Here is a 12,858-nt window from a genome sequence, read left to right on the forward strand (position 1 = left end):
ATTCCTTCTTGATTTCTGGGCTCATATAATTCCCCCAAAATTAGCTCTAATAATGGGCCAGCCACATAGTTTTGAACAAACCCATTTTTAAATCACCTGATAAGGAAGTGATTCTCGATTGTGATGAGTCATGTGTTGGAACAAACTCGGTCACTACTGTCCATTCACTTCAGCCTTACTGTCTCTACAGTGACGGACAGCACCTCTGTAATGTCAGTCACACTGACTCTGCATCACCAGCCATTCAGGTATACATGTTCATCTACTTCTTGGTACCATTTATGCCAACACACAAAAACAAGCCACTCACTCAACAGTCTACAGGCACTGACATTTCTAACTTTGAGTCTCTGTCTCTCTCATTCCACCCTTTGTTGTTGTTTTGCATCACTGGTAAGACTGAATGACTTCCCTCCCTCCATTCTTCCCTCTTCCCTTATCTCTCTCCTTTCTCCTACTTTTATTTTCCTCTCCTCCTGCTTTGTGTGTGTGTGTGTGTGTGTGTGTGTGTGTGTGTGTGTGTGTGTGTGATGTATGGTGTCTCTGTGTGCGTCTGTGTGTCTGTGTGGTGTATGATGTGTGTGTGTGTGTGTTAATAAGGGCTAGCAAAAATGTAAAGAAGGGATGGATAACTCTAAAGCACTCGTTCACCCATAAGACCACAGTTCAAGTCTTAAAACCAACATCAGGCAGCTCACATCTGCCTGTAACTACAGCTCCGGGGCATCAGCTACCCTCTAACACATGCCCCAAACACATGCCCATGGGTTTTCCTATACACATACACATTTTTACTAAATGACATCCTTCTTTGTTTCAGAATGCCTTCAATGACAAGGAATAAGATGAAATGATATGATCTCCATAGAGCTATAACCATTAGAATTTCTTTCCACTGTCTGTCATCCTTACATCAGCATCACATGGACCACACCAGTGCTTGGATCTGACTTGCAAATGGGCCAGATGTAAAAGGCACAATTCCTTAGAGAGAGTCTGAGGCACTCAGTTGGACAAAGTCTATCCTAGGTCTAGTCTTGGAGCTAACAGATTGTCACACTGTACCCAGAAGTTAGTTTTTCTGTGAAGTCTGCAAACTGCAGGGAGCAAAGTGAGTCAAAATTTGTATAATCACCAACTCGTGGGCTTGACACTTTTATTAATGCTGATCAAAACATGATTGGTACTGAATCTAAATTGCTTCTACTATAGAATCCAAAAAAGAGTTTTACATGCCCCGGTATTAAAGGATACTCTAGTCAAAACACAGAAAACCGTATAACTTGTACTTCAGAACGTCAACCAAGAAGCTAAACCAAGCTTAGTTTGCTCTCTATAAACTCACAACAAGGCTCTATTTCTAAAACAACACCTACACAACTCACTGAACATGGTTGAACAAGCATCTACCTAAAGCCTTCACCCCTACTGGCTAGTGTTCATGGTACCAGAAGGCACTCTGCCCATTACCAAAGGAGAAACATAAATAACAACCCAGCTATAAGCACTTCTATCTACATAGTGTCCTGGCTTCCAGATATGCTAGGACAATGGCAGCATAAAGCCTGTTTGAGTAATCAACGAATATCTGACTTGACCTATGGCCCATTCCACAAGATGGAAGCCAAACTTGACACCACTTGGCAAACCAAAGACCATGAGACTAGATGGTACCGGGACCGAAAGTAAACCAAATACTAAACTGAATAGTAAACTAAACCAAATACAAGAACCAAATACTAAACAAAAGGAATAACAATAACACAACTGCTAATGACATTCTGCCATACTCAGAGGTCAGTGGCTTGCTTAGCCATCATCAAAGAAACTTCCTCCCATAGCAAACATGAACAAATACAGGGACCCACAACCAGGAAATATATAGAAAGTTAAATACTTTGGAATACTCAGCCTTAAAAAAGTATATCTCCATCAAATCCCTATGCACGGGGCTCCAGGGACATTAACAGAAGAGGAGGCAAAAGTGTGTAAGTGCCAGAGGAGATGGAGGACAAAGAAATAAGGTCACCTAGACACAACAAGCCCACCGCACACATGAACTCACAGAGGCTTAGGCAGTGCGCTGTGCACAGTGCCTGCATGGGTCAGCACAAGACAGGAGCCTAGAGCTCAGGATAAGTGGGCACCAGGCCCCATCCCAAACACTGTCACCAACTGATAACCACTTGCAAATGAAAATGGTTTTCTCCAGGGGAGTCTCACTCTGCATGCCCAGCAGTAGATGGCCTAGAAATCTGATTCAACAGCATCTTCACAGGTTTCTTATCTCAACGTCACAGCTTCCCTCTTTTTCTTTTTTTTTTTTTTTCATTTTAAGTTTTTTATTTTTTTATTCTTTAATCTCTCTGTGTCTCTCTGTTTCTCTCTGTGTGTCTCTCTCTGTCTCTGTCTTTCTCTCTTTCTCACTCTCTTTCACTGTCTCTCTCTGTCTCTTTCTGTCTGTCTGTCTCTCCCTCTCTCTGTCTCTCTGTCTCTCTGTCTCTCTCTGTCTCTGTCTGTCTGTCTGTCTGTCTGTCTGTCTGTCTGTCTGTCTCTCCCCCCCCCCCATCTCTGTCTCCACCTACAGGCCCTTTGAGTATATATGATGGCTTCCAGATTTATGTTTTTGTGGGAACCTGAACAAGTGAATTTCTGTGTCAATATCTGTTTCTTATACTTTTTCTTGGGCTCTTTCCCTTCTGTTTGTTTGTTTGTTGTTTGTTTTGTCAAATTTTGACATATCTGGTTTGTTTTATTATATTTTATTTTATTTTTATTTCTCAGAAAAATGTTTGTTTTCTATTGAGGACAGAAAGGGTATATCTGGATGAGAGAGGAGATGGTGGGAAAGAACTAGAAGGAGCAGAGGAAGGCAAAACTGAAATTGGGAATATATCATGTGAGAAAAAAGTTTATTTTCAGTAAAATAACAATAAAAATGCATAAATGAGTGAATGAATTCCATCAAATCTAATTCTATCCAACAGACCCCATTGATACGGTGTTTGGCAGCTGGTGTAGTATTTTGCACTTCATTTCATACTTGCCACATTTCGCATGTTCAGTAGCCATGCCTGACCACTGACTATGGTGTCTTCAGCAGGTCTTAAAATGTAAGAAACTTCTTTTTGTCCTTGGCGTTTGTTACTAAAACTTTTTCGTCTTTCTTTGCTACTGTCATCTTTTAGTATTGCCTCAAAGAATACAACTTCAAAGCCCTTCCCTGAGCACTCTTCCTGCTGCATGCTTACTCCTTCCCAGTAAGCCAGCAGCCCTGGCCCCCACTGCAGCTCTATATCAGAGTGTCATCGCTGTTGACTGCCTTGCTATCTTCTCTGTCGTGGTGCAAACACCAGGAGCACACAAGTCATGTGTAACACTTTTTTAAACAATTTACTATTTATTTTTATTTCATGTACATTGATTTTTCTGCCTGCACGTCTGTGTGAGGATGTCAGATCCCCTGGAACTGGAATTACAGACAGTTGTGAGCTGTCATGTGGTGCTGGGAATTGAACCCAAGTCCTTCGGAAAAACAGCCAGTGCTCTTAACCATTGAGCTGTCTCTCCAGACCTGTTTCTATAATACTTTTATTTTACCTAGGATGCAGCCTGTTCAAAAATACTTGCTGTTTAAATGAATCAAATCGCCTGGCTGAATTCAGCAAAGATATTTGTATTTCTATCAAATACAGAATATGTAATAATATAATTTTCTCCTAACTTTTCCCTTTCCCAGGTTTTAAATCTCCTGCCTAGCATCCACGTCTAACTTTAATTCCTCAATTATTCTGAGAATAAATCCCTCCAATTTCATTCATCTGGTAAACTCTCAGGATATATCTGTTACCCCTGGGCATTTGCCATGACCTGTTATGTAAGTAGCATCCTTCCCATCTGATCCCCATTTCAGACACAGTGCCATCTCCAAAGCTCAGTGTAGAAATACCCTGTGGTGTGTGCTCAAACAAATGAAGCTCTGGGATGTGCATAGAAAGCGCTTACAGGAGACATAGTTGATACTAAATACACAGGCTCGCAAGTATCAAATCAAGGTGTTCTGTAAAGCTCAGCCAATGAAGTTAACTCAGCTTTCAAGACAAGCCAATGCCGGAGAATCTTAAAAAACAAGTGCACAAAGGTTTGTTAGAAACCAGGACTCATTTTACTGAAAACAAATCATGTCCCCAGCTGCAGATGTTACAGCCACGAACACATTCAGGCAACAGAACCAGAGAGCAAGAAACAGAACTAGGGAGGTGATGCTGCAGATTCCAGGATGCCTTCTAAAAGATGCACAGCTGGAGGTCAAAGGCTTTTAAGTCCTCAGACAGACAGATCTTAGTCACTGGTCTTTAAAGAAGCATTATCTTCAGGAGCGTCAGTTCAGAAGCAACTGGTCTTCTCTTAGAGGCGTTCTAACAGCAAGAATAGCATCTTCTGTAGCAAGATGGTTGGTAGCCACCGCAGCCAGACCTGTAGTAGGAGCCATAGCCATAGCCACAGCCACGTCCACAGCCAGAGCTGTATCCACAGCCATAGCCAGAGCCATATCCACAGCCATAGCCTGAGCCGTATCCACAGCCATAGCCGGAGCCGTATCCACAGCCATAGCCGGAGCCGTATCCACAGCCATAGCCGGAGCCGTATCCACAGCCATAGCCGGAGCCGTATCCACAGCCATAGCCGGAGCCGTATCCACAGCCATAGCCGGAGCCACAGGAGCTGCCGTAGAAGTTACAACACATGTTGTCAATTGTGGAGAATTCACTTGGGTTGCAAAAGAATATTTCTCAAGTGTGGATGCCTTTACTATCCCTGGGACCTTTATATACTGCCAGTAATTGTCAGAGCATAGCATTTATTCCCTGACTTAACTAACAAACATTTAAACTATTACATTCCAGTCACTGTTGACAAGCAATAATGGTTTGCTTAAAATGAGTACATTACTTTGTAAACTCTCATTTCATTTAAAGAGCATCATTTCAATTTCCTCTGTTAGAGAGGTTCCTCAGTCAAATCATGCTCCAAAGCATAAAATTAATTTTTACATTTATCACCCAATGTGCAACTTACATAATAAGGTTTGTAGAGAATGTAAGAAAAGTTCTGTCATTTTCTCCCTCTCTACCTCCCTCTCCACTCTCTCTTCTTTCTTTTTTCCTCTTTTCTTAACTTCCAGCTTTTCCTAGCTATCTTCATTTTGTGATCTCCTGTGCCTAGCATCTCTACAGAAACCATTTATTGGATAATTCAAATACAAGAGTATCTTATTGGGCTTTTCTGCCTTATTGATACAGTGAATGTGTTATCTGTATGTGGTCCTAGCATAGCCTTCTTGCCTTCAATTACCAGACAAAAGAAGGCCCTGAAAGCCTCTGTATCCTTTCTTTTATGTCTTGATTTCTTACCAAAATGTCTTCTTATTGAGGCACCTTTAAAAACACAACAACCTTTATCAAGATGGAAAAGCAAAACTTTTAAATCTCACATAGATAAGAAAGCATGTTCTTTCCTGAAAAGGAGATTTTTTTAATCAGAGTTTATAGATGAGATGCACATGCATTCGTGGAATTTAACAAGCCATTTCCTTCCTCATTCACCTTTAATTCTAAATCTAAAAGCCAATGAGTAATGTGAGGCTGCTGACAGCAAGGATGCCCTTGCAGCTAGCTCCTGCCACATCATGAACATGAAATGAGAAAAACTATAATCCACTCCATCTGCTCACAATAGCCCAGACTACTCATTTCTTTCAGATTCTTAGACTTCTGCACCCAGAAAAAGGTGTGTGCTGTGATTCTGAAATATGACATTGCCTCGTAATCCTCAGCAATTGTACCATGTTGACATTTCCAAAGTGTAAGACAGAAGAATGACTATCATTTATTTGGACATTTGTTTGTTTGTTTGTTTTTTCCTTCTTGCCCTCATGCCACAATTAAAGAATATTTTGATTTATACATTAAAAACAGGATTACAAATCTTGACCTGCAGGAAAGGATTTTTAGCTGCTACTTTCTGGATTGGATGACCCTCTTCTTTGCTTTTACATGTAGATAAAAGCCATAAGCCTACCAAGTTCTACTGAAATCCTGTTTTTGTCCAGAGATAAAATATAGTGTTTATGAGGATAAATATTTTTCTTCCCTCCCTAGAACTTCCAGTCAGATCCATATTTTTCATAAGTAAGCATCAGAAGAGACCTTAACCGAGAGTATATACAAATTGAAGGCTTAAATGTGCTCAGTTCTATTGAGGCTGCCCTGAAGAGCAGGAGATTCTACTGGAGTTCAAAACATGGTCAAGATTTAGAGTGGTATATGTCAAGTGTAGCTGCTTGATTGGATGTGTGGGAGGGTAGGTGGGTGGTTGATTAATTTGGCTTTCACATTTCCCTCAAACCCCAGAGAAGTATTACTTCTTATTTGTGTCTTCTCTAATTATTTTTAATTGTACTTTTACAGATACAAATGAACCATAAATGTTCTCCAAGCAAATGCTCATATTTTGTGCTTGCACCTCTCCTGTGTGTATCTGTATCTAGTGTTTATAGCCACGCCCCTCCGTGTGTAAAAGCGTGTTGTCATGCATTTACCTTAGTGGTGAATAGTGTGTGTAGCATTGTTAACTCAGCACTCCACTTACATGATACTGAATGCTTTTCAGAATGTTGGAAATTATGTAATTAAGTAAAGAATTCATAGGGGGAAATGTATCTTTCAACGGACTTTATCTTATATTCCTACCACTAAAGGGCTTCAAAATCCAAGCAACGTTGATCACTTCCCCGCTGGCAGGGTGGCCTTGCCAGGCAACAGAGCAAGAGGACACAGGTAGTACAGATGAGACTTGATAGTCTGAGGCCAGATGTTAGGGGAGGAGGGCTCCCCTTTCTGAGGACCAGGGAAGGGAAGGAGGGGCCTAAAATAGGGATGTAAAGAATTTGAACTACTGGACAAGCAGGTAACTTATACTGCTAATCCCACTACACAAGAATAGCTCTGAGACTGACTGAGACATGAATGTCTAGGCATAGACAAGGCTTCTTGTTGGTTACAGAATCCCTGTGATTTATTAATAGGTGCCATTCTTTGAATGGCATGAATAAAGATTTGCAGATGTCTTTCTTCTGCTCATACAAAGAGCAGAGAACCAGCCTTAACTGTTCTATGCATGCCACACATCTCATACATTTATAATTTTAGGACTGTATAATACTTGTGAAAAATTATATGTTTTTAGAACAAAAGAACTGGACACTGACGCTACATCAGACCTGACAGGATTCATTCCTCTCAGCATGCTGGATACTGACATCCTGCATCCTTCAAATTCCAGCACCAAGTGCTTCAGTTGCTGTGCCTCATCAGAACAGGACTGAAGCTTTGAAGAAAGCTTCCGATTCCAACTGGTCCAGCATTTCAGACTGTCCCACACAGCACTCCTATTAAGCCTGGAATTTCTCAACATTTAGGAACTGGACCACAAATGCAATTCCTGGCTTATTTAACCATTTCTCCAATTTTATTTGGGCCCCTACAGAGATATTATTCTCCCAAATCAGCTGGAAGAACCCTGAAGAGAATGATGCCCCATTTCCCCTAAGGAAGGTTGGGTAGGTCTGTGTTTTCTCTCTTGGGCTACAGATGCTTATTTTAATTAGAAGTTGGTTATAAGTTGTTATTGGTCATATCCAGAGAGAAAATGAGGTTGGGCTCAGGGATGGTCACTGGTCTTATCTGACCCATCTGCTGTGCTTAGTCTCTAACAGACATCATAAAAATAAAACTTCATTAAAATGTCTTTGTCCTCAGTGTCTTTCCTCTTCTATCAATTTTGAAATTAAAAACTATAAATCCTACTTAACAAACGTCCTAAAATAAGATGCTTTGCTTTTCAGCACCATAACACCTACTTCCAAAACAAAAAAGCACCAAATCATGACAAAGTTCCCATCCAGTGTGGCTTCCAGTACCTCCCCTTAAAGAAACTAACCCTGGAAAACAAAAACAATCTGCACTGTATACATCCATGAGTAATCAGCTCTGAACAAATGCTTCATACATCATCCATACTTGCCCAATTACTCTACTAGTAAAAAAATGTAAAATTACATCAAGCATGTTTCAGCATTGATGTGCCATTTATAAATACAAACTTAAAGTATAACCAGAAAAACAAAGGGTAAAATTAAATTAAGCAAAAAAAAAAAAAAAAAAAAAAAAAAAAAAAAAAATTTAGACATTATAGCCTCACATTCCATTAAGACAATTTTCTTCTTTCTCAAGTGGAATTTAAGCATTTTTGTATTATTATTTTCATATGCTTTGTGCTTTTGAAAGTTTTTAGGGTAGGAACTGCTGCACTCAATAAATATTATTCCCTCTTGCTCTTTTTTCCTCTCACTGTAGTTTCAAATGCTCATCTGTAATAGATTTTTGGGCATCCCTATTTACTTATGTTTAAATTCTAATTTAGTCATACTTTAATGCAATGACTTTATAGTTCAATGGCACATACTCTATGCCATATGGGTATACTCAATTTTTAAAAATCTGTGAAGAAGTATCAAACATTGTATAAAATAAATCACCTTTACATGGCCTTCAGGCACTCTGGCTAAGCAATTTTCATAAAATTATCAGTAAAACTACAGTATCAAGCATATGGCATTGGGTATGGCCTCAAGTCAATTGCTTCCTCTTAGGGAATTCTTTCTTGATTTTCTAACCATTGAAAAAACATGTCCCGGGGGGTCTGTTCAAACTACTTCACCAACCAAGGACAATACATGCAGTAAACATTGAACCCCTACTCAGGTCTAGCCAATCGGCTGGACATTCTCCACAGTTGTGTGGAGAGTGGGGACAGACTCTGACATGAACTCTGGTGCCCCATATTTGACTACTTCCCCATGGTGGGGAGGCCTGGTGGCACTCAGAGAAAGAATAAGCAGGCTACCAAGATGAGACAGATAGCCTATGACCATATAGTTGGGGAGAAGGTCCCCCTCGGTCATAGACTAGGGGAGGGGAATAGGATGAAAGCGGCAGGGAGGGAGGAACGGGTGGATACAAGTGAGGTGGAAACAATTTAGATGTAATCTGAATAAATTAACTAAATAAAAAAGAAATTTACAAAAAAATATGCCTTGAGGCAGTGGTTGAAAAAAGGGAAAAAGCTAGGAGAAGGAGCACAGAGAGATATGAGGGTGGAGATCAGATCTGGGGAGAGTCAGGGTAGGGGGACAGAAGGCCTGTAGAGAAAGAGAATCTGTGGGTTGGGGCATCTCTGTGACAAGCTGGAGACCTAAATCAGGGTAAGATCCTGGAAGGATATGAGAGGGACTCTAGCAGAGACTCCTAGTAGCAGGGGCCATAGAGACTAAAAAGAAACGACTCCCCATAACTAGACAAGACTCCTAGTAGAGGGAGGGGAACACCAACCCACCCACAGAAACTATGACCCAAATTTTACCCTGCCTACAGGATGTGCAGTGATAAAGACAGAACAGAGATTAAGGGAATGTCTAGGTGATGATTTCTGGATTTGTCTTTGTTGGATGGGTGCTATGTTCAATGGTTTGTTTCCTCTCTGGGTTTTCAGAGAGTGTGATGGCTATGCGTTGCCTGTTTTGCTGGCCTGTTGAGCTGGTGTGTCCTCAGAGAATGTCTAATGGTGCTGGAGGCTAGGTACTTCAGGTAAGTTGCAGGAAGAAAGACTGTGTGATTCATTAGGAATGGGCTCAGAAAGGAAAGAGATGAGATCAGGTTTCTAGCTACAGAGCTGTGGATGAACTGGGAGTGACTGGGTCTCAGGAGCAGGAGCAGAGGAATGGGTCTACTTTCAGCCCACTAGTTGCCCTGGGGAAGGTAGCACTTTTGTTAACAGGGGGTACTTGCTAGAGTTGGGGGGCTGGGAGACAGCAATGAGAGAGGGGAGAGATGTCAGAAGAGAAGTCACAAGCAATGTGTCCAGGGGTGAGGGAAGGCTAAAGCTGGTGTTCTGTTGCAGTGCTAAGGTAAGACTACAGTATTGGGTCCAGGGGAACAGAGAGAAAGGATAAAGCCTGTGGCAGCTTAGCTGATTTTCTGGCTGGTCTATTACTGGTTTTCTAAGATGTTGTATCTTGTGATATATCTTCCATTTCACTAGAATGTCCAACCAGTGCTACAGGTATGGGAGACAATAGATTTAAGAAAGAGAAGAGCCCTCTACTCTCTGCATCCTGTCAGTACAGCATTGATTCTTCTACCACACAGATCCCTGCATTCAATACCTTTCAGTCTTCTTGATGGGTGGTTCACAGAATGGCCAGGCCACAGTAGACACAAGGATGCTAGCTGGCCTGGAGCTCTCCTTGTGGTGATCTATCATGTCTCCTATAGGGTCTGTCATCTCCGGCCTCTGTATTGCAATGAACTATCCAATATCTCTCTGAGGCTGAGGCTTATAGGGAGGATGTTTTATATTTAGAAGTTATTATAACCAAAATAGTATCCAATGTGTCCAAGAAGAATATCCAGTCCTTTTGCCATATCATAAACCTCTGTATGTATTTTGATGACCCCTGGTGTGTGTCTCTCCATAAGCCTGGGTATTCTTAGGATACACTGCCACCCACCAAGGCTCTCTTCCTTACACTTCTAAATTCTTCCCTCATTATGTCCTGATATTCAGAGATTTGATCTCAAGACTAAAGTCAATTTCTTTTTTTTTTTTTTTTATATATTCACTTTACATCCCAATTGTAGCCCCCTCTCTCCTCTCATTCTGGTCCCTCCCTCTCACCCTCTTCCTCCTCTTCTCCCTCCCCTTGTCCTCAGAAAAGGGAAGTGCCACTCCCCATCCCACCCACCACATAAAGTAATATCAGGTCTGAGCTCCTCCTCATCCACTGAGGCCAGGCAAGACAGTCTGGTTAGGGTGAAGTGATCGAAAGCAGGCAACAGAGTCCATGTCAACTTACTAGGGGACCCACATGAAGATCAAACTGGCCATTATTATGTATTTGAAAAGGGCCTTGGTCCAGTCCACACATGCTCTTTGGTTGGTGCTTCTGTCTCTGTGAGGCCTCATGGGTCAAGGTTAGTTGACTCTGTTGGTCTTCTTGCAGTGCTCTTGTCCCCTCCAGGTCCTTCTGTCCTTCCCTCCCACTCTTCCACTGGACACCCTGAGCTCCAAGCTCCACCTAATGCCTGAGTGTGAGTCTCTGCATGTGAATCAATCAGCTGCTAGGAGTGGGGGTGAGGCTCTCAAAGAAAGATTAAGTTATCTTCCTGTCTGTAAACATAGCAGATTATCAGGAGTTGACTCTCTCCCATGGGGTGGGTCTCAGGTTGGACCAGCCATTGGTTGGTCACTCCCTCAGTTTCTACTCTGTCTTTTTCTCTGCACATCTTAAAGGTAGGGTAAATTTGGGGTCTAAGGTTTTGTAAGTGGATTGGTCCTGCCTGGCTAGTAGGTGGCCTCCACCATCTTGTGTCCTCTACTGCTAGGAGGATCAGCTGGAGACATCCCCATATTGTCCCTGTAGTCTACCCTCTCACAGATCTCCAGCTTGTCTCAGTGATGCCCCCATTTCAGTTTCCCTTTTCTTTCTAGCCCTTTAAACTTTATCTCACTCTCTCCGTCAAATTTCTTATCACTACTTTCCTGATTCACTGGAACCAATAATCAATTCAGACCCATGACATAGTTTTCCTAATTTTCCTAGGCTGAACTCTTCTTCTTCTAAACATGTTTATAAGATACCATGTGTTTCAGTTTCTTTAAATTCAATTTTTTTTATTTTTTTAATTATTTTAGTTTTGTACATATACATTTATATTATTACACATATATACAATAGATTACCTATAGTAAGAGCCATGACACAATCAGGAATTATATAAATGTTACATTCGTAGTGTTTTGGCTATTTGTATTTGACAGCCTTGAAAAAGACAACTTTCTTATCTTGGTCATCTAAATTTCTGAATGTAAATCAATCTCCATCACATCTTGTCGTTATCAACTTAGAATACCTATCTAGACCTAAAAACATCTTAGCCAGTAAACAATTAAGCTTCATTGTAAAACTAAGCTACTTGGTCTTCAACTCCCTCAGAGACTTGAGAAGAAGTAAACTTGATTATCTGAGTATGCCAGAAGTGTAGGTTAGTAGCTTTCCAAATGAAAACATGACAGAGATAGTTTTCTACCAGAATAGTCACCCAAAACTCTCTATAGCATTGGAGCATCTTCTTCAGCCTTCTGGCCCAATATGTCTGACAGGTGTGAAAGGAACTGGAAAACATCATCCTGAGTGAGGTAACCCAGACCCAGAAAGACACCCATGGTATATATTCACTCATAATCAGACATTAGCCACATAATACAGGATAATATGATGTGGACCTATACCCACTGGTTGGATGTAGTAGCACAGTCTCCTTGTGGATCCCACATCTGAAGAGTAGGGACTACTTCAGGCATGAACTCTGGCCATCAAACTTAGATCACTTTCCCCTGGCAAGACGGCCATGCCAGGCCACAAAGGAAGAGGTTACAGCTAATACAGATTATAAATTCAATTCTTAATTCTTTACATACGCATTTACAAATATGAATCTCTTCTATTTCAAGTGGGAGTGATTGTGGGAAATCCATTAGTTTTAAAAATCAGGAAATTCTTTCAAAGAAAAACAGTATTAAAATGTCCCCTGGCGGGGAGACCTGGTGGCACTCAGAGGAAGCATAGCAGGTTACCAAGAAGAGACTTGATACCCTATGAGCATATACAGGGGGGAGGAAATCCCCCTCAGGAATAGTCATAGGGGAGGGGAATAAGGGGGAAATTTGAGGGAGGGA

At 41.3% G+C, this 12,858-nt stretch overlaps 1 protein-coding gene across 1 annotated transcript; it reads right to left on the reverse strand.

The window, feature by feature from the left end:
- Window positions 1-4,152: 4,152 nt before the first annotated feature.
- Window positions 4,153-4,780, reverse strand: LOC127192851 (keratin-associated protein 6-2-like). Its single transcript, XM_051150201.1, has one exon. It carries the CDS (start codon window positions 4,746-4,748, stop codon window positions 4,419-4,421), a length of 330 nt encoding a protein of 109 aa, XP_051006158.1. The 5' UTR covers window positions 4,749-4,780; the 3' UTR covers window positions 4,153-4,418.
- Window positions 4,781-12,858: the final 8,078 nt, after the last annotated feature.

The sequence above is a fragment of the Acomys russatus genome, chromosome 8 (assembly GCF_903995435.1).
Source record: "Acomys russatus chromosome 8, mAcoRus1.1, whole genome shotgun sequence".
Lineage (NCBI taxonomy): Eukaryota > Metazoa > Chordata > Mammalia > Rodentia > Muridae > Acomys > Acomys russatus.

What these genes read in the sequence shown, in the direction of transcription:
- LOC127192851 (XM_051150201.1), bottom strand. Translation starts at nt 4,748, where the DNA reads ATGTGTTGTAACTTCTACGGCAGCTCCTGTGGCTCCGGCTATGGCTGT.